The 22,500-nt window shown below is 40.3% G+C and overlaps 1 protein-coding gene across 4 annotated transcripts in view; it reads left to right on the top strand.

The window, feature by feature from the left end:
• Positions 1–22,500, top strand: part of slc7a1a (solute carrier family 7 member 1a) — a 52,158-nt gene that overhangs the window by 10,454 nt on the left and 19,204 nt on the right. For 2 of the 4 annotated variants that reach the window (XM_061898577.1, XM_061898579.1), the window contains exons 2-6: positions 13,611–13,833; positions 13,917–14,099; positions 17,164–17,322; positions 17,420–17,597; positions 22,140–22,273. In XM_061898577.1, the coding sequence (XP_061754561.1) occupies positions 13,644–13,833; positions 13,917–14,099; positions 17,164–17,322; positions 17,420–17,597; positions 22,140–22,273 (844 nt within the window). In that variant the 5' untranslated portion in view covers positions 13,611–13,643. Of the gene's footprint in view, positions 1–9,837; positions 10,187–11,352; positions 11,482–13,610; positions 13,834–13,916; positions 14,100–17,163; positions 17,323–17,419; positions 17,598–22,139; positions 22,274–22,500 lie in introns of those variants that run through there. The other 2 variants (XM_061898576.1, XM_061898578.1) reach the window with 2 other exon arrangements.

Below are 22,500 nucleotides of genomic sequence, written 5' to 3'. Positions count from 1 at the left end.
TTTAAGTTGATTATTACTTCTATGAGTATAAATCTTTATTTATAATTGAATCACTTGTTTATTTTTCAACAAGTTTTTAGTTATTTTTATAACTTTTTTCCAAATAGTTAAAGAAAGACCACTACAAATGAGCAATATTTTTGCACTATTATACAATTTAATAAATCAGAAACTGATGACATAGTGCTGTATTTTACTTCTTTATCTCTTTTTTTCAACCAAAAATGCTTTGCTCTGATTAAGGGGTACTTGAGTTAAAAAAAAATGTTCACAAGGGGTCCATCACTGAAAAAAAAGGTTGACAACCACTGTTCTAGACTACTGCCGCTCCATGAATGGGCCTTTTTATATAACAAAGTTTGTTCCAAGGTAAGGACGGCAAATTGCCGGCGTGGCTTAATATTCCTCCTTCCCTCCAAGAGGGAAGTAGGCTTGGGATCAACTTGCGACTAAAGTTGGGGAGGGTGGCCACAGCACAAACTACTTCCAAATAAATTGTATTTTAATTCCTAAAATACAAAAGACCCATATATAGCTACATTTAAGTAATTGACAGAAAAAAAAGTCTGCAGTCATTTATGTGACTCCGGTTGATTGATGGGTGAATGGATGGTGTTGGCAAAATGTAATGAAAAAGTTAATGATGTCCAGTCTTCATTTTCATCATTGATCATCATAAAAGACCAAATAAGCCATCAAATGCTCAGTTTAGGAAAATAAGAAAGTATATAGATATCAATGAGGGACATGAGTGATAGTAGGCTTTAGGCTATTAATTAGCCTCTTGTGATTATGTTGCTGTTAGCTGATCTACTTACAGTATAAGTGCTGTTACTAGAGGATGACGACGAGCTAAACATGCTACTCCACACACTGTATGAAGATATGAGGCATGTGAACCACAAACATAAAACTCATGAATGTAGACAAAGATTAGCGTAGATTACAAATATTTTATTAACACACAATCTTTTGTTGTTTTTGTTATTGTTTAGAAACTCAGAAAATAGGTCCCTGGACACAGGAGGGCTTTAAGGACAAAACAAAAGGATTTAAATCAGAGCCAATAGTAGGAAATGATAGACATATTTAATTGATATTGTTACACCGCCAACCTGTGTTTTTGTCTGATTATAATTGTGATTAAAAATCTAATAATTAAATGATCCTGAAAATGTAATGTATCAGTTTCGCCATTGGTATGATTGATACTGACTCTGGAATTACTTGGTATTGGAGCAATACCCATGTTTGTAGTATCGCCCAAAACTAATGTATCCAAGCAACAGGGGGATTGATTGATTGATTAACTCTTTTATTAGTAGATTGCACAGTTCAGTACATATTCCGTACATGTGACCACTAAATGGTAACACCCAAATAAGTTTTTCAACTTGTTTAAGTCAGGGTCCACGTTAAAATGGATAAGTGTTAATTACAAAATGCAACACGGAACGACACAGGAGGTCCTTCAAACCGACAGCGATCAGACTTTATAATGTATATGTTCCTTCTTGACTGCACTTAAATGTAGAACTTGAATACACCTCACGGTGATGCTTGGACACATCATCAGTGATAAACCCGGGTTCAAAGGGTGTTTTGGGTCTTTGGTCATCAGACACCCTCGCCCGGGCGACCCAGCCGGGGGTGATCAGACCCCGGTCTGTGTCCAAGTAGCGCACCACGGATCCACAGCCACTGGGAGGTTTTTTCTGCGGCCTCCAGGATGTTCTTGGTGGCTTTTTTCGATTGCAGTCCTCTAAAGACAAGGATTCTGAACACACACTGTAGTGAGTGACCAGCAAAACCCTTGCACCAAATTTCGACTGGTTCACAGCGGGCTCTCAGCCGTTACTCCGACACTCTGCAGTGAGCTCAGCGTATTTGGCTCTATTTCGCTCATTTGCTTTTTCAATCCGCTCCTCCCAGGGGACAGTCAGCTCCAGTAGCACCACTTGCTTGGTTGACTCCGATGTTAACACCATGTCGGGGCGGAGTGACGTGGTTGCGATATTGGCCGGGAACTTGAGTTGCCTTCCCAGGTCAACATGGAGCTGCCAGTCACGAGCGGTGGCGAGGAGCCCTCCTGAGAAGTTGGGCTGGCGGTTTGCCTTCTGTCTTGCTCTAATGAAGGTGATTGACTGCTTCGGAGCGGCCTGGGATTTGCTGTTTTGTATCGCTGCACAGATAGCATCCACCAGGGCGTTTAAAACTTGGTCGTGGCGCCAGCAATACCGCCCCTCCCCTGGTGCCTTTGGGCTACAACTCATGATGTGCTCCAAGGTGCCCCTCCTCTGGCACAGTTTGCACTCCGGAGTGTCTGCTAGGCCCCAGGTGTGCAGGTTGGCGGGGCATGGGAGGACATCGTACACAGACTGGATGAGAAATTTTGTGCGCAGAGGTTCAGCTCTCCAGAGCTCTGCCCAGATGAGTGTTCGAGATTCTGCATGCTCCCACCTTGTCCACGCTCCTTGTTTGGACCCGCTGACCATCCGGCAGCAACGTTCTTCCTCCACCTCTGCACGGATTTCCTCTTGGACCAGTTGGCGCTTCTCCTTGCCACGGGCCCGGTTCAAGCGTGGCTTTGGAAAGCTGCCGAGGGCTGCCCTCCCCCTTGCCACAGTACCCAGCAAGGTTTTGTGCCTCAGCCGCGCCTCTGCTCTACTTACGGCTTCTTGTGCCTGCCACTTCCCCTTGGTCTTAACGATTCCTGCCGAAGCGACCTTGACATCTGCGTAGTCCCTGTACATCATTACCTCTTTGGAGCGGGTGACCTTGAATTCCTCCAACAATCCCCTGAGAGGGAGCTGCAACTTGGTGGAATGGCCATAAAGAGCAATGCTGCTTAAGGACCGAGGGAACCCCAGCCATCTCCTTAGGAACTGACTGATGGTCTTCTCTAGTACCTCAACCGTCGTCATTGGTACCTCGTAGATTAACAGAGGCCAGAGTATTCTAAGAAAGACTCCGTGTTGGTACATCCAGGCTTTAAACTTTCCTGGGAGACCAGATTTGTCGATGGCTGTGAGCCATGAGGTCAGGTCGCTCTTTGTCTGCTGCGAAGCCACTGCGTCCTTCAGGGAGCTATCAAAGATCTTGCCCAGGCCCTTGACAGGTCTTTCGGTCACCCTTGGAATCAAGGACCCTCCAACTGTAAAGCGGAAATGGTCGGCCACTTTATCTTTCTTTAGGACCAGAGATGTGGCCATCACTGTCAAGTCATCCATAAAAGCTCTTATGGGGGGTTGCCGGGTCCCAGATCTTGATTTTGGCCCTCTGCATTCAACCTCCGCAGACTTGACAATCATGTACATTGCCAAGGAGAAGAGTGACACTGAGATTGTACAACCAGTGGTGATGCCCTTCTCCAGGCGGTGCCAGGCAGATGTTACTCGACTTGAGGAGACTCTTGCGTAGAAGTAGTGGTAGTATTCCATGATGAGGTTGCAGATCTTCCCAGGAACATGGTGTCTTGTCAGTGCTGTTTCAATAAGTTTGTGCGGGACAGATCCATGGCCGTTGGTTAAGTCAAGCCAGAGAGTTGCCAAATCTCCTTTGCTCTCCCTTGCCTCCCGGATCAACTGCGTCACCACTCCTGTATGCTCCAGGCACTCCAGGTACTCCCCCTTTCCGGACAGAGGTGTCTATGTAGGCGTTCTTCAAGAGGAACTCAGTTAGTCGTGGGGACAGATCTTAAAGAATATCTTGCTCTCAACGCTGAGCAGCGAGATTATACGAAACTGCTCGATGTTGCTGGAGTTCTCTTCCTTCGGGATCTAGACGCCTTACGCGTATCTCCATTGGGCGGAGACTTTCCCTCTCCACCAAATCACCTTCAAGATCTTCGAACGACGCTTGAGGAGCCGTGGACACTGCTTGTAGACCTTGTAGGGTACACCGCTGGGGCCGGGAACCGAACCAGATCTTGCAGCTTTCACAACTTCCTTTACCTCTGCCAGGGTGAGTTCGTCACTGTTGAATTGGGAAGCTGGATCTGCTGGAGTCACCAGTGCCTCAGAAGGGCCAAGCTCTTGATCTCTTGAAAAATCACTGAAGATGGCATTGAGATGAGGGTCAATCCCTTCAACAGGGCAAGCAAGGTGACCACTTCGCTTCTGGCCCAAAAGCCTCTTAATGAAGATGAAGGGGTTGCCAATGAAGACACTTCGCTTCCGAAACCCTTTCTTTTCCCCTCCTTCGGTGACATTCGGCCCTCCTTAACGTGATGAGCTTCTTTCTTACGATGTTAGTGAGTTCCGACAGAAGAGTTCTCTCCTCTTCCTTGGCTGCCTTAAACTGACGTCTTAAGGATTTGAGTTCTTGCCTCAACTCGCTTATCTTGACTTCCCGCCGATTGAGTCTTGCTGGGTTTCTAGCTGCTCCTTGCTTCTGTTCCACTCCAAAACGCTCACCTCCTATGCTCATTATGAGGGAGCACATAGTTTGGAGTTTCTGGTCAGCGTCACCCTTCGAAATGGATTCCAGGGTTTCATCTACGTCCTCATCCAGCTTTATATTATTCATAGATTATATATCATATATATGATATATGATATATATTATTATTTATTATTATTATTGTCTATTGTGAGGGAACTGTGGTGCTGAATTTCCCCCAGGAATCAATAAAGTACTTTCTATTATATTCTATTCTATTATATCAACATAATTGTAGAAAGAACCATGTTACAACAGCGATATAAGTAACCAAAAATAAACAATACATTCGCAAGTAGAGTGATAATCGTTTTGACAAAACTGGAAATGATGCAATATGTTAACACATATGTCAGCAGCCAATTTCGCAGCCTTTGTAACCCATTTTGAAAAGTTTCTATTATCATTTATATGCCAAACAATATATCGTGATATATATTGTTATGGCAGGAGTCTGCAATACGGTATATATCCATATATACATTTTAGGCCATATCGCCCATCCCTAATAATGTACCTGTAATGTAAATTAAATGCGTTGTTGTTTTCTTTTTAGATTCACATTTTAGATTATTTTCTGATGGGGAAAAAGGTCAAAATCCAAACAAGTTGGAGTTTGGCGTAACTCTTGGAACACCTTGTGTTGTGGTGATCTGAGGGCAGCGAGCCCAACTTCAGTACATCTATTTTAAGCTGAGGCACGACTTATTCTCAATTGTCCTCATCATCTACTTTATGAGGAGTTTGACCTCTGCGTCAAGAATTTGGCTTTAGATGACAAAACAAGGACGCAGACAGCACGTGTCTACTCCATCACTGTTGTTATTGACAGATAGGATAGGCCAAGTCTTGCTCAACCACATACCAATACTGTTTTATTTCTAAATTTAGTAAAATGCTGTACTTTAAGGGGATGTTTTCAACTTGCTTAGTTACATTTTTCAAAGCAAAATGTATAACAAGAACACAATTGGCTAGCTTATGTTACCATTAGTGGTTTAACAGAACACATATGTGTTAAAACTGTCTATATATTTCACAATTAGTTTGTGTTATAACATTTTTTACCATCCCGAATAAAATGATTGGTGTTTACGGCGGTCACTCACCCTGTCTCGTCAACACATACGCACAGGGAGCGCGTGCACACATACAAAAACAGTTTAGGAAAAGCAACAAACAATTTGCAGTCATGTTGTTGTTATGCTAGACCAGGGGTGCCCATTACGTCGATCGCGATCGACTGGTCGATCTCGGAGGGTGTGTCAGTCGATCTCAAGCCAGGCATTAAAAAATAGACATAAAAATGAGCAATCATCAATCATACCAAGACTTCACTTTCGTCAGTTGTTTGACATTCTCGGCACCCGAGGATCTTGTGAGATGACGCTGGCTGCTGCGAGCTCATATTTAAGAAAAAAATCACTAACAGGGCAGACGCAGAGAAACACATTTTATTTCTAGAGACTCCGTACCTACTGTCAAAACTCTAAAGACCGACAGCACAGTCCCTGTCTTCACCATAAAAGACCTGTTTCATCCTGCCTGTGCTAACAAAATAAGAGTCTCAGAAAGCTAGCAAGCTACGGAGTTTGATGCCAATGTATTTCTCCCCCACCCTCAGCGACCGCTTTCTCACTTGCTTGCCCACCCGCACAGTCACTGACGGCACTCACCTGCTGCCAGACATTAAAGGGCACCACACACATATGCTACTCTCATAACAAAGTGTTTAAAAACGAGTATGCAAGTTGGACAAATGAGATGCCAAATCCAACCACTTTCATGTGGTATTGGACAGAAAGGAGGACTTTTTTTTTCCTCCATTTGAAAATGCGGACGTTATCAGCACCACTGTCTAATTCCAATGAATGCAAGTCATCAGAATCAAATTCACCAACTTATATTCTTGTCTTCATGAAAGAAAGGAATCTGTGTGTTAAACATGCTTGTATTATCATTAAACACCATTAACTTGTTAACAAATATGTCTCTTTCATAAATAAATAAATATAAATTATAAATAGGAATGAGGTAGATCTCCTCGACTTGGTCAATTGAAAAGTAGCTTGCCTGCAGAAAAAGTGTGAGCACCCCTGTGCTAGACTATACATTGACTTGCTACATGCACATGGACACAATGTGTGTGCTAATGCTAACTGGAATAAAAATGCTTCATGTAAACATGACATTAGGATCGAGACGGGTAGTTCATGCTGACTGTCATTCAGACTGGAGCGCGAGAAATCCCATCTTCTAAAATTTGGGTAAAAATTATCCTTACTGCGCATTTTTTTGACGTCACCTATACTTTATACTTTACACAAAATTTAATAGTCTTGGATTGAAGCGATTTCCCTTTTGCCGTTTCCTTCCATTTAACATGTACAAATGTAGCGTTGTGTACTATTGAATTTGTTGCCCTAAAACTGAAACTAGCAAAAACAAAAGTATGGTCAGAAGTGTCATGTTTTGATGTAACAGTTAAAGAAGAGCTTGAGTTGTCGTCTCAACGAGCTGTTTTATTCATGACCATATAGCTACTCTAAGTGCTAACTGCTAGCCTCGGGCACATAGACGGAATGTCTTAAAATAAAGATGCGCGACATCCTGTACATATCACATCATTTCATAAAGAGAGGTAAAACAAAAGTAGCAAACATACGGAAAAGTTGACAAAAAATAATGTGACGTTTGTTTACGACGGAAGTCACTGATTCTTTGCTTCTACTTCCGTTTCCGGTATGTGCTGTGCCTTTCAAAATAGGTAATTGGATTTAAGGTGTGATGAATGAAAATGCACATTATCAGATAATTTTTTCAGGGTCCATGTAAACAGTCACATTCTAATCCGAATTATGATCAGAATAAATAAGTTTTACCTTATGTACACGTGGCTACTGACAGCTAACGATAGTTAGCCAACTCACTATTATTGGCTATTAACACCCAAAGCTAATACATGTGCATGTGTTACGTACGTATGTCGTTACACTATTACATCCGAGAAGAGGAAATAGGGCAAGATATAACGCTTAATGGCCTACTGAAATGAGATTTTCTTATTTAAACGGGGATAGCAGGTCAATTCTTTGTGTCATACTTGATCATTTCGGAATATTGCCATATTTTTGCTGAAAGGATTTAGTAGAGAACATCGTCGATAAAGTTCGCAACTTTTGGTCGCTAATAAAAAAGCCTCGCCTGTACCGGAAGTAGAAGCCGATGTGCGCGTGACGTCACCGGTGTGAGGGCTCCTCACATCCGCACATTGTTTACAATCATAGCCACCAGCAGCGTGAGCAATTCTGACCGAGAAAGCGTCACTTTCTCCATTGGAGCGAGGATGAAAGATTTGTGGATGAGGATAATGAGAGTGAAGGACTAGAACAAAAAAATTAAAAAGACTAGGGCAGTTGGAGCAATTAGTATGTTATTAGACCAATTTACTAGGATGATTCTGGAAAATCCCTTATCTGATTATTGTGTTACTAGTGTTTTAGTGAGATTATTAAGTCATACCTGAAAGTCGGAGGGGTGTGGTGACCGCCAGTGTCTCTGAGTGAAGCCATGGAGGAGCCAAGAAAGTCGCAGCTGCTTCTTTGACAGCTGCAGGAAGAACGACACAAGCTCTGCTCATGTTTACGGTAAGAGCCAAATTATTACCACAATTTTCTTACCGAAACCTGCCGGTTTACATGTGGTAGAGAAACATGTTCGCTTGACCGCTCTGTTCCATATTAAAGCTTCACATCAAACAAAGAAACGCCGGCTGTGTTTGTGTTGCTACAGTCGGCCGAAATACACCGCTTTCCACCAAATACATTCTTCTTTGTAGTATCCGTTATTAATTGAACAAATTGCAAAAGATTCAGCAACACAGATGTCCAGAATACTGTGTAATTATGCTATTAAATCGGACGACTTTTAGCCGTGAGTGGTGCTGGGATAAAATGTCCGCTCCTACCAATAACGTCACAAGCATGCGTCAACATAAGCGTCATCATTCCGCGACGTTTTCAACAGCACACCTCGCGGGAAATTCAAAATTGCAATTAAGTAAACTAAACCGGCCGTATTGGCATGTGTTGCAATGTTAAGATTTCATCATTGATATATAGTAGTGGGTTTCAATAGGCCTTTAAATACATTAGAAAGCTAGCCTCCTCTAGGCATCGGTGTAAATGCTGCAGATAGTCCCTTTTGCAGAACTAAATACAGTATTCTATCAATTAGTTTGTCGAATAAATCAAGTAATCTGATAAAACACACTTTATAGCCTCGATGTGTATTTCAAAAGGGAACCTATTAAGCAAAACCAAATTTTCTTACCTAGGGGCACTTGTTTTTGTGTTTTTTCTGCCTAAATCCAGAAAATTTTAAATCAAACCAAGGAGGCATGGCGGAGATATTTATAAAACAATTTGGAATTTGCTCCAATGTTGACGTTTTTCCAAATTGTGACGTCAGCGGACAGCTTCATGTATGGTTTAAATGTACCCGAAGTGTTTTGTGCGAGTCAGCTTTTGTAGTCTTACACTGTAGTCAATAAGCTCCTTCTTTTTCTTTATCCTCTTGTTGCAGGGCAGACTGGCTCATACATGCACATGCATCCTACCCTGTTGCTAATTCTAATACAAAGTAGTGAAAAGCTCCAACTTATATCTGTCAGTAGACTCCATATGGAAGTGCTTAAACTTACCACATGGATGGTGGGGAGAAGACGCTGTTGAGTTGATGCACGTAAATAAGACCGCTCACAAAACGGCGCATCCTGAAAAAACGGTCAGAAAGCGACTTCAAGATGGTTTTAAAACATAATCTATACAATATTATGACCAAAGAACCACCATTACATGTTATGTATACCACAAGGAATTGTTTTGAATGTAGAAACTAAATCATAATATGCCCCTTTCAAGGAAAATAGTTAAAACTATTTTTTCTGCTTGCCACAACTTTCATTCTTTTTTTTCTCTCCCAATAAATGCACATCATCAACATGGAAATTTTACTTTAAAAATAAACAATTAATTGGAGCAACATAGTTTATATCAAAAGCTTTTTTTATTTGACTGATAGTTGCAGCCCTAATTATTTCATTAACTTTCAGCAAAATCATTGTCTGGTTTATTTTACAGTGACAGGAAAACTATGGTGAATTCTACCTAAAGTAACAATGTATTTGTTTAGACTAGTAACCGTCCCGGCTGACCTTCCTACTCTTTGATCTGTTTTTAGCTCCATCCATGCAGTGGTTTGGTCACAGGGCTGAAACGGACTCCCTCATAAATGTCTCCTCATCCTCAATGCTCATTTCTCATTGGCTGTCAAATAACACACCCTTGTTTCTGACCCGACACTCCCCCTACTGAAGGACAGTACATCTTACCACCGTGCACTCATTAATGACAGGACAATCTTTGCAAATTATTTCACAGCAATATCTAAACAAATATTCCTGGATTCCTCGTAGCTTAAAAAGTGAGCAAGCTGTATTATTCATTGATTTTTGCTTCTGCATATAGTGCCACCATGTTCCAGTATCTATGAGCGTGCATGTCGATGGCTGCTTGGAATAGCTGAACCATGTGATTCTCGCGGATCCTATTTCGGAACCCTTTAAGTTCATGCACACTGCTCACAGCGGCTGGAAGAATAGCAAACCAACACAGTGTTTAATCTCATTGTATGTCCTCCGCTCTTGAGACGCGCACGGTGGTGTCAGCTGATAAGACGTTTTCAAGTAAGTTAGCACTCAATGCTGCAAAATGTTGAGCATGATGTTGTACACATTGCCGTTGCTTTCTGTCTTTTTTCCATGTGCCAGCTCTGTAATTTTACTAACAGACTGATTTTGACTCTGCATTTGCGACCCAAATCTTTGACTGTGTGGGTCATGCAGTTCATGAAGGCAGCTTTGATTTACTGTCTTGAGTCTGTCTGAGCGTTTGCATCTGCTATTATTGTATCAGTCATACTATTTTTATTCACAGCTTCTAGTTTTATGAACTTGACTTATCGCTTTACCAGATGGAGTGGTGCAGTTATTTAAAGGGGTCTTTTTATTATTTTTTGTTCTTCATTTAAAACACTTCCTTGTGGTCTACATAACATGCAATGGTGGTTCTTTGGTCAAAACTTTTAATCGATTATGTTTTACAGACCATTTTCAAGCCACTTTCTGACCATCTTTTTAGAAAGTAACCAGATAACAGTAAATTAGTAAGTAGATTAATCATAGTTTTGAAGAAATAATATAACAAAAAAATTACTCAATCTGTTACAGCATACGCCGACAGCTAAATTATTCAATATACCAAGCTCAGAGACTGAGTCAACAACACACATGAGTCTTGTTTGAGCACTCTATTCCACAGAGTGACAAGGTACACAAACTAAGTATGTATGCGCAATATTTGGTCATACGATAACAGAGACGGTATACAAAACTGGGCAAACAATTTTTTTTTTTTAAAAAGAGAATCCTACCAAAAATTAGGTCAATGAAAACCGAAGTACGACTCACTGTATCGTGAATGATTTAGAGCTTGTATAATATCTTTATTTATTTGCATTTTAACCTACCAGACCGCTAAAAAGTTTTTAAGTCTCTTCTCAGCTATGTGCATAATTTATTACCTAGAACATTGTGTGTCTTTCTCTGGAAAGTGTGTGGTGGGGCTGTAACCTTAAGTTACCCTCAGAGGATGTTTCCATGTGGTGTGACTTGACCGTATCGCTGTCTGCATGACCTTTCAGACTTGATGTCAGTTATGTTCTGGAATGGCGCCATTATCTGCATACATTTCTGCCCAGTCACTCCGGATTCACTGTTTGTTTCCTTGTCTCATTTCTATTCATCAATGCGCTCCCCTTATTTGAGCTCAGCACTAAGGAATGTGGATATGTGGAAGCGCTTCTTATCATCCAGGGAATATTCTCCACTAACAGCTGTGGTGTTGTAGGACCATCTGTTCTGTTTTGTCATGGGAGCATCCCAGAGCAGAGAGGTGCATATCTGCATGGTCTGAATACAAGGTGTGTTGATATCCAAAATGGAAACAAGTAATCAGGTTAAAACTGAAGATGTGTACATATCCCCCTTTTTTTTTTTTGTTATCATGAGTATGTTATTGTATGATGTCTTCTCCGTCATCCACAAGTTGTAGACATTGTCGTGCACATTCTTGCATGTATTACGGTTGAAAGAACACATTATTCAGTGTTTCCCACAAGTCAGGCATCTATTTGTGGTGGTGTGGTTTGATTTTGGGGGGGGGTGCGGTGGCGGCGATGACCAAGAAGAACGCTGAGTTGGAATATATTTACAACACTTTATGTACATATTTATATACATATTTATATAATATTTACATATTTATATAATATGTAACTATTCATTCACAGACAGAGTCCCATTGCTTTTATGAGCGGTCAAGCGAGTCAAAAGCCGAAAAAAAAAAAAAAAAAAAATTTTTTTATTTGTGGCAGCCATAATTCTTTCGTGGCGGGCCGCCACAAATAAATGAATGTGTGGGAAACCCTGATTATACATCCGCACTCTCTGTGAGAACATTGAGTAACTATTAAAACTAAGAGCAATCTTGTCCGTGATTTTTGTTGGTTAAATGAGTGAATGATGTAAACGTAAACAAGAAAGTTAGGACGGTGGGCGATGCAGGGAGACGTTTGATTGGCAAAAAGGTTGCTGATTGACGGAAATGTGCGGGTAAATTGCGGGGATTGGACAAAATTGCAAGGCGACGCATAATTCCAGGGATTGGTTGAGTTTGTATGAACTTGCATGTTGGTAACATCGTAAAATTCTGCAGGCGCTGAATAAATTGGTCATCTGCAAAAAATCACTTATGCATTCTCTGTTGCGGGTCCCAAACTCTGGAACAATCTCCCTCTCCATGTGAAACCGGCCCCCATCTTTGGCTATTTTTAAGACCCTTCTTAAAAAAACATTTTTATTCACTGGCTTTTAACCCAGCAGGAGACTTTGAACTGTTTTTAACTTGTTGACTGCTTTTTAGGCTAATTTGTATTTGCTTTTTCAATGTGTATTTTACTTCTGTTTTAAATGTTATTTTTTTAGTCTGTCCTTTGCCTTTATTTCTTTGTGGTGTAAAGCCCTTTGTTCTTTAACTGTGGTTGTTTTTAAAGGGCTTTATAAATAAAGTTGGTATGGTATCCATCCATCCATCCATTTTCTACCGCTTGTCCCGTTTGGGGTCGCGGGGTGTCGTTGGAGCCTATCTCAGCTGCATTCAGACAGAAGGCGGTGTACACCCTGGACGCGACCTCATAACAGGGCTAACAGAGCCAACACAGATAGACAGACAACATTCACACTCACATTCACACACTAGGGCCAATTTAGTGTTGCCAATCAACCTATCCCCAGGTGCATGTTTTTGCCGGTGGGAGGGAACCCACGCAGTCACTGGGAAAACAGGCAAACTCCACACAGAAAGATCCCCAGCCTGGGATTGAACCCAGCACAACTCAGGACCCTCGTATTGTGAGGCACATGCACTAACCACTGTTGCACTTTGCTGCCCTGGTATGGTATGTTCTTACAATAACCAATTGTTGATATTCCACTTGATCAAAAGTTTTAAAGACTATGGTGGTTTACTCTCGAAGCCCAGGATACGCCTATTCACACTTACACTTCCGCTGTGTGTCCAGCGGTAATGGAATGTAACCGAAACTTTGGCGGTACTTGTGTGCCATGAGTTATGCTTGTCTTTGCCTTAGAACACCCTGTTCAGGGGGCTTTGCTTCCACGCCCTTGAGTTGTTATGTAAGATACTGTATGTCAGCAACACATTGAACTATATGATGAACTGCCCCTTTAGGGCTTTTTTCTTGCCATTTTGGCCACTTGTCATAAAATGTGGACTGAGGGTGGTGTTATGCAACAAGGAAAGTGTGTTCTACTCAAAATAAGTTTGTCAAGCGCTAAATCTGTAGCACGTGTAGATCTGATTGCAAGTGTGGCCGCTAAAAGCGTTCACATAGTAATGTGATTCTGCCAGTGGATCAAGCTTCTACGGCTAACTGCTGTATATAACTAAGTTTCAAAGTTGCGGCCACTACCACCAGTGGCGCATACTTTCGCATTGTTTTTGATTTATCATCCTTGACGTCCTCCGAAGGTGTGTGCGGCGTGAACCTGCCCTGCGGTCGCAATGATGGCGCTGGACAAGCTGCTGAGCTTTGGGAAGCGGTTGCTGAGGGTGAAGGTGGTGGACTGCAACGCGGAGGACTCGCGCCTGTCACGATGCCTCAACACGTTAGACCTAGTGGCCCTCGGAGTGGGAAGCACTCTCGGAGCGGGTGTCTATGTGCTAGCGGGGGCTGTTGCACGAGAGAATTCAGGTAATGATACATCCGTGATTTCAACCTTACGCCCAATGCTGTTTTAAGCCTCTTAATTCCGAGCTTTTGTGTTGTCCTTCTAGGTCCTGCCATTGTGCTGTCTTTCCTGATAGCTGCTTTAGCATCAGTGTTAGCCGGCTTGTGCTATGCTGAATTTGGAGCTCGTGTTCCTAAGACAGGCTCAGCTTATCTGTACTCCTATGTAACTGTCGGAGAACTCTGGGCGTTCATCACTGGGTGGAACCTCATCCTCGCTTATATCATCGGTAAGGTTGCATTTCTTACTGAAATAAGAGCAGAATTATAGCAGGAGTGTTGGTGTACTAAAAGGCAATATTTGTAGAGTGCCTATTATTTCAAAAATGTGAAACTCATTAGATAATTACTTTTGTTTTTTTCTACAATGATTTGAAGGTCAGAAGAAAGTCCTTCCAGGATTTCGCAGGATTTTTTTTTCTGATTGTTGCAGCCTAAAATGCCTGAATTTGCGGCGACGGGTGGCTTTTAAGAAGTGTGCGATTAATGGAACAATGACTGAAAATTAAGTCAATAGCTTGCTACGTCTGTGTTTTTTTTTTTTTCGTGTCCCGCTTCAAACAGGGAGAAAGAAGTCTCACTCAGAGCATCGCTCTCAGTGCCTGAGCGCCTTTATTAAACCGTAGAATTAAGTGAACTCAGTGAGCCTTCTTGACAGCCATTTGTAATATTTGACTCAGTGAGCAGAGTCAAAGATTCACAAACATCGCCTCCCTACTCACGATGCGCTAGTGATAAGTGCTGCAAACTAAAATTAGGAGGAAAAAATATGATTACAACAAGGCCAAATGTCCCGTTGTGGGAATAGTACAACTTCAAATAGGATGGGCACTATGAGCCCACCAACACGGACAAACCGTGAGCATGCCGTGATGATATTAAAAAAAAAAAGAAAAAAAAGACAGGGTTTTCAACTGAGGAAAGAATGCACTTTAAGATGTTTAATCTTTAGTTAATTTAAATGTTTGCCTACAGAGCTCAGAGTCTATTATATGTTTTTGTTTTGTTTATTTATTTAGTATAGCTGAATGTTAATTTACCTTCCAATCATGATAAAATGGTAAAACATTCTATAGTATTGAGAAATACAATTTTATATCCTTTTGAATGATTATAATTATATATTATGATTGTAATAATACTTAGTTTGGTCACAAAATAATGCTGACAATAATAACGTTTATCAGCAAAAATTTGTGGGCCACTATTGGTAAACGGCATAGGCCTAATTTGCAGCAAAAGTTGCAATGTTTATTTATTTTATTCCAATAACCTTTAATTAACTTGTGATTGTATGTTTGTGCTTGTTTGTGTTCCTTCTAACCTTAACTTCAAAAAGCACAGATTTGTAAAGGGGAACATTATCACAATTTCAAAAGGGTTAAAAACAATAAAAATCAGATCCCAGTGGCATGTTGTATTTTTTGAAGTTTTTTTCAAAATTTTACCGGTCTCCGAATATCCCTAAAAAAAAGCTTTAAAATGCTTGATTTTCGCTATTTGCGATGCCACTATCCATTTCCCTGTGACGTCATACAGTGCTGCCAATGTAAACAAACAATGGCGAATAGCACAGCAAGATATAGCGACATTAGCTCGGATTCAGACTCTGATTTCAGCAGCTTAAGCGATTCAACAGATTACGCATGTATTGAAACGGATGGTTGGCGTATGAAAGTATTGAAGAAGAAACTGAAGCTATTGAGCGAATAGCTATTGACGCTATCCATAGCCATAGCATGGCCGAATAGCTGCGTTAGCATCGCCGGTAAAATGTGCGGACCAAACGATCAGGACTTTCACATCTTGTGACACAGGAGCAACTTAAATCCGTCGATTGGTAAGTGTTTTTTTCGCATTAAATGTGGGTGGAAGGAAACGTAATATAGTTGCAGATGCATCAGCAGGTTATCCATACATCTCTGTGCCATGTCTGCTTTATCACCGCCGGTAAATAGCATGTTAGCATCGATTAGCGTAGCATGTTAGCATCGATTAGCTGGCAGTCAACATCAACAAAACTCATCTTTGTGATTTCTGTGACTTTATCGTTACAAATGCATCTGCAGGTTATCGATACATCTCTGTGCCATGTCTGCTTTAGCACCGCCGGTAAATAGCATGTTAGCGTCGATTAGCGTAGCATTTTAGCATCGATTAACTGGCAGTCACGCCGTGACCAAATATGTCTGATTAGCAAATAAGTCAACATCAATAAAACTCACCTTTGTGATTTCGTTGAATTTATCATTGCAAATGCATCTGCATCCCTGTGCCAAAAAATATATGGTCTTTTTTCTGCACCATCAAGGTATATATTGACGCTTACATAGGTCTGGTGATAATGTTCCCCTTTAACCAAAAAATACTGTACTGATGTTTTACTCATTTCATAGCATACAGACTGTCTTAAATAACTATTACCGGTAGTAGTAATAATAATCATAGTAATGAATTATAATTGCAAAAAGAAACACTCCCAAATGCATGCCTATTGTCTGCTGTCTGTTTATATACAATGTTACCCAGAAGGCTTAGTGGTGTAGACAGGAACAGAAAGTAAGTTTGAGCTACACCGGAGGATAACAATTGTGCCGTTTAGGCAATTAGGAAATAATATATTGTTACACATTGTTTTTACTGATTCCTCTACACAAGAACAAATAAGTTTTGATTAGGCAGTTGATTTGTTCAGAGACAAAGTTGATTGGGCAAAATGTGCTAGGAAGTTGCAGGCTTTGGACAAAGTTGTGAGGCCGCAAATAATTCATAGAGATTGGTTGAATTTGCGCGATTGCAACGTCGCAAATTCCTGGAGGGACTGACAATAAAGCAGACAGAAACCATAAATCTCTTTAGTCATTTATAGCAAAAGAATCAATGTTGTGATAGTGGTAAGGATTAAATAATTGAAACCGCTGATGAATTTGTAAACAACAGTATTGTAAATGTAACACGCTTGAGTTTCACACCAACAGCGCAACCAACAATCTAATGCATATGCAGAGATACTGACCACTCGGGATAGTTCTAAAGCATCTACTGCCATCAACTGGAGTTAATAAGATGTATCCGAAGGTTGTCTACAGCCTAAAATGTTACCACCATTGATGTTTGACTTGTTAATTGGAGACCACAGTGGTTATTTTTCTTTCGTAGACAATGCACCTGGTGATTTTGGGGACTCAAATGTTAACTGAATAGAAGCAGTAATTGGAGCACTTGCGGTATATAACCTGACCTTAAGAGACTGATGTGTCTGAAGAAGCCTTAACTAATCTTCTTGCAATTCAGGTACCGCCAGTGTGGCTCGGGCATGGAGCGCCACCTTCGACGAGTTGATAGGGAAGCGAATAGAGCATTTCAGCAGACAATACATGTACATAAACGCACCGGGGGTATTGTCAGAATACCCCGACATGTTTGCTGTTTTCATTATCATCACCCTCACAGGTAACTTCATTGTCACAACGAATATCAAAAGAAAGCAATGATAGTTGTGGCTCGACTACAAACTAATATTTTCTACCCCATCTTGTCAATGTCTAAGGTCTGCTGGCATTCGGGGTGAAAGAGTCTGCGATTGTCAACAAAGTTTTTACATGCATCAACATCTTGGTTCTATTGTTCATGGTGATCTCTGGCCTGGTCAAGGGCACGATGAAGAACTGGTACCTGGACCCTGATGAAATCCTACATGTCAGCAATAGCAGCAACTCCAGCCTCAAGTAAGTTGTGTGTTACGAGCACAACTCGAAAGTGCGACAAAAAAAATGTGTGTGTGTGGGTGTGTGGTATGAGCTAAGGACTAAACTATTCCATTTTGTAGTAATTCGCAGAGCAATAGTCACAATCTTGTGGATACGACTTATTTTTTTACAGTTTTGGTAGATTACATGACTGGAGTGTGATATTCTCAACTTTTAAAGGGGAACTGTACTTTTTTGTAATTTTACCTATTCACAATATTTATGAGAGACAAGTACACATGTTTTTTTTTAATGCATTCTAACTCATAAATAAACTTTAATAAAAGTCCGCTAACAATGGAGCTAATGGGAGTCATGACGTCATTGCGTTTATTGCACCCATAAAACCTACTAAAAACATCCAAAAATGCCAGCAATACTCCATTTACATTTTGTGACCTGAATATTGAATAAATATTAGTGATATTGTTAATTGAAGCAGTAAAGTTAGGACCTATTTTCAGCGGCACATTGATCACAGAGCGATAACTGGCTTATGCTGCTGTATTGACACTGTGAGCCCGTGAGTTGATGCATCCCCTCTGAGCTGGTGAAAGTTAATTCTAGATTATAAATCCTACCTCTCACCTGGATAATTGAAGGTTGTAGCCATTAATTGAAAACTTATTCAACTTTGACAGCCAACTTGGACCCGGAGATTGCCAGAAAGACAGAAAGACACTTGTTTGCGCCCATGTGTTATTTCATATGACGATTATGATTAATTTTTCATCTAAATGGGAATATATGAACTTCCCATTAGTCATACTCCCAGTGAAAAAAAAAACATTATACAGTAAGTGATGTTTTACTATGTTAGTTGGTTCTAATGAAGTATTTCATAATTACTAGTGTTGTTGTTGAAGGAAAAAGCGAACGTTGTTATGAGTCTGTGAAATTGCCACCGTATGCTTAAAATTAGCAAAATATTACATATTATGAGTGTACCATCACTTATATACTTACAGCATGTACAGTATAACCTTGATGGTGGTTTTTGGATGTTTTTAGAGCACTTTATAGGCGGATTAGAGAGACTTCCATTGGCTCCATTATTAGCTGACTTTTGCCAGCGTTTATTTACGAATTAGAATGCATAAAAAAACAAAAACATATGTGTGTGTCTTACATAACGATTGTGAATGATAGGCAAACCTAAACAAAAAAAAACTGCAGTCCCCTTTTACATTTCCAAAATTGTCCAGCTGTCTTTCGCTCAATTTTTCTGCCTTTAGAGAGAATATAAACACCGTCTGTTAGCCTTGATGGAGTTCTGCTGTTGTTATTAATATGGTAAGTTAATGTGGGTGATTTATTTAGTCATTATTATCATTTAATATAACTCATATGTTTTATTAAATAAAGTGTGTTATTCAAATAACTTTACTTAAAATGTATAGCTTCTTTATGTGATTATTTTTTTAGTCATCATCCGTCATTTTTATTTCCGTTCTTGCGCTTCTTCCTCCCTTTATTCCTTACTTACAGTAAGAGCGCTGATTCACACTCATGCTCCTGATTACTGATCAAAAGACACAACTTTTAGTAATCAATTACTAAGCAGAAGGCTTTCATATGCCCAGCATCATCCCTCTACGTGTCTATCGTATGGTTATAATATACCGTATTTTTCGGACTATTAAGTTGCAGTCTTCTCCTCAGTCCAGCGGGGGGGGGGTGAGACCCGGCCAAACCCCTCCAAAAATTTTTTTTAATAGTTTGGCCAAGTCTCACCCGGCCAAACTACAAAAAGAAACGCGACTTATAGTCCGAAAAATACGGTACATGCCTGCACATGCCCTCCATGTTTTTGCCTAGGTTTGCGTTCTACCAAGTTTTAATTCACCCGTGGACCACTGCTGCTACTTCGTCTCCCTAATAATAGGACCATCTTGCCTGCACGTCGTCTACCTACCTCTGCATCCTGGGTTTACACTAACAGTTTAAAGGGGAACTGCACTTTTTTGGAAATTTTTACTATAATATATAACAAGAACACCTATGTAAATCACTTTGAGTCTCTAAACAAAAAGCTGTATATAAATACAATTCACATCAATTCACATCACATGTTTTTTTATGCATTATGAATTGTAAATTTATAATGTATTTCAAAAGTCTGCTTACATTGGAGCCTTTGGGAGTCACTCTATCCTGCCTTTAAAACCTCTTAAAGACATCCAAAAACCTCCATGTGGTTTTACATACATGCTATCAGCATACCGTTATATGTAATGTAATAAAATGCACATTTATATAACTGTCTAATATTTACATATTTTGATCATTTTAAGCATACGCGGCACATTGATTTCATAGACGCGTCACATTTGCTTTTTTTTAAAACAACATTGATTCTTACTCACTGCAGACTTTATGACAGCCAACAAACATAATAACATATCACTTACTGTACAATGTCTGCTGTCATTAGGATGCAGACTGATAACATCTTATTATATTCCCGTTTGGATGAAGAATTATTCATAATTCTAACGAAGAAAAAGGGTGGTGGAATCAATCTTCTTTTAGTGTCGTTCTCGCCATTTCCAGCTCCAAATTGGCTGTCAAAGTTTACCAACTTGTCGGAATATGTCCTCATCCTTCTACTATCAAGGTGAGAGACATTATTTATGATCTACAATAAACTTCCACAGGCAAGAAAGCAGCTTTACACTCAATGATGTCAGCAAAAGCAATAGGGTTGTTACCGATTAACCGATGCAACCTTATATCTGGTTTGAGAAGTGGCCGGTTCTCTAGGTCAGTTACAGTCCCCACAATTGATAAGATTCAGCTGTGAAAATTTAAATACATCGAGTGTAGACACATAAATCTGTTATCAGTTAACGTTTTTTTTCTTTAAAATAACACTTGCCAGAGTTTTCTGTGAAGAGTCATGCGCTTGTTAGGTTTCTTATGTAACTGGAGAGGAGAATAGACATAGGTACATGGTCCGGGTGTCGCTCGAGACTAGCAATAAGTTGGCAGTTTATCTTTAAAACAACGCGAAAGTCACAGCAGCCCGTCAAAAGTTCACCCACAACATACGTAACGTCAACACTGTGGACAGTCTTCATCCGTGCCGTCCTTCAATATTGTAACAACGGAGGCCCAGACAGCTTTCCAGTTTGTCTTTATTTCACAAAATGCAACACTTTCGTACAACTGACTTAATCTTTGTGTCTCGCTCTCTTTTCTGGCAAATTTCCTTTGCCCTTTCAAATCCAGAACAAACGTCACTTCCCGAAATGTCCCGCCCCTCAGTCAAGTCACTGGCCAGAACCTGTAGGCGTCTGTGACGACACTGACTTGACTTGACTCGTGGAAAGAAAGAAATATATGATACATGTGTTTACCTTTTTACTAAATTTTTTTAACGTCTTTGGGGATGTATGTTGTGTTTTAAAAATGTGAAAATACTAGAAGCATGTCACTTTAATGGAATATGCTTTGTTATATTTGAAGATGTGCCTGTGGGTGTTCTCATTCGTCAGGTTATTGTTACTCTAATGGCATTCAACTGATCAGTTATCTTAGAAGACGGTTAGCCTCTCATCTGAGTAGCTTTAACAAGTTTATGCTCACAGACTTAGCTTGGACAAATCTAGTCTGCGCGCTTGGTGCCAAGGTCCTAACTATGTAACCCCTAACGTTAGGAGTGTACGCATGGAAGGAATGCTGACGTTCTTTTCTGGAGTAAAAAATAATGTGTCCATTAAAAAATGTTAAACCATAGACTCTAATTCATAGAATCTAATCATTCGTACGCTGTGTCAAATCTTATTGAATCGTTCATACACTTAAAGCTGATCATACAGTATAAAACCATTCTGTTTTATAAATAAATCATTTTTTAATCGCATCGGAACCCATGGAACGAGATGTGTATGGAATCGTCCATCACAAAGAGGTTTATATCCCTCACATGCACACAAGCATGTGATCACGGCGTCGCTATAAATAGTTGATCTGTGGTAACTATATCACTAATACTTGGTTAATATTCAAGTGAAAAAATGCAAATGGATTAGTGTTGGCGGTTTTTGTATGGCTATTTTTTGGGTTTTGTGGGCTGAATAAAGGACCTCCCATTGGCTACACTGTAAGCAACTTTTATTTATGTTTATTTACAAGTTACAATGCATTAAAAAAATACATCCGTCATCTCTTTTATAATATTTGTGAACGGTAGACAAAATTCCCCCAACAAATTGCAGTTTCCCTAAAGATGCAGCATTACATACTTTGTAACAATAAAATAAAACAAAGTGCTCATAAAGTTGACTAATTCAATTTAATGTGAAAAAATGGCACCTCTGCTGATTGAACCTATTCAGTGCACTCGATTTGGCTGAAATTGCTCCCAGTTATTACAATTTCAATAAATTTAGATTTTGATTCCTCTTTTCTAGCTTGCATGATAACTTCAAAAAGTATGTTTTGGCAAATCCTACAAATAGGGCAGTACAAAATAAATACGTTGTGAAATATATATTTTTTCATTTTCCCTGTGTTTAGCCTCACAGACATCCTGCCAACCAGAGAAGAGTTAGGTGTTGGTGGCTTTATGCCTTTTGGTTTCGCCGGAGTGCTGTCTGGAGCTGCTACCTGTTTCTATGCCTTTGTGGGGTTCGATTGCATAGCAACCACAGGTCAGTGCAACCTTGTCTGGCCATAGTCTGGTCTTGCTCTAATTTCCACATCCCAAACATCACCCCATGGACATTGTTCTTGTGGGAGTGTTACTGGATCTGGAGCAAGGATCATCTATCCGAAGCGTGTCCAAATATTTGGTGCTCTTACATAAGCCATGGCAGAGCAAAGGGAAAAGATCTAGTTTTTGAGTGCTTGGCCCAATTGGAAGCGTGACGCAGGTTAA

The sequence above is a fragment of the Nerophis ophidion genome, linkage group LG04, assembly GCF_033978795.1.
Source record: "Nerophis ophidion isolate RoL-2023_Sa linkage group LG04, RoL_Noph_v1.0, whole genome shotgun sequence".
Taxonomy (NCBI): domain Eukaryota; kingdom Metazoa; phylum Chordata; class Actinopteri; order Syngnathiformes; family Syngnathidae; genus Nerophis; species Nerophis ophidion.
Note: the sequence above shows the minus strand (reverse complement) of the source record. Positions and strands in the feature narration are given on the sequence as shown.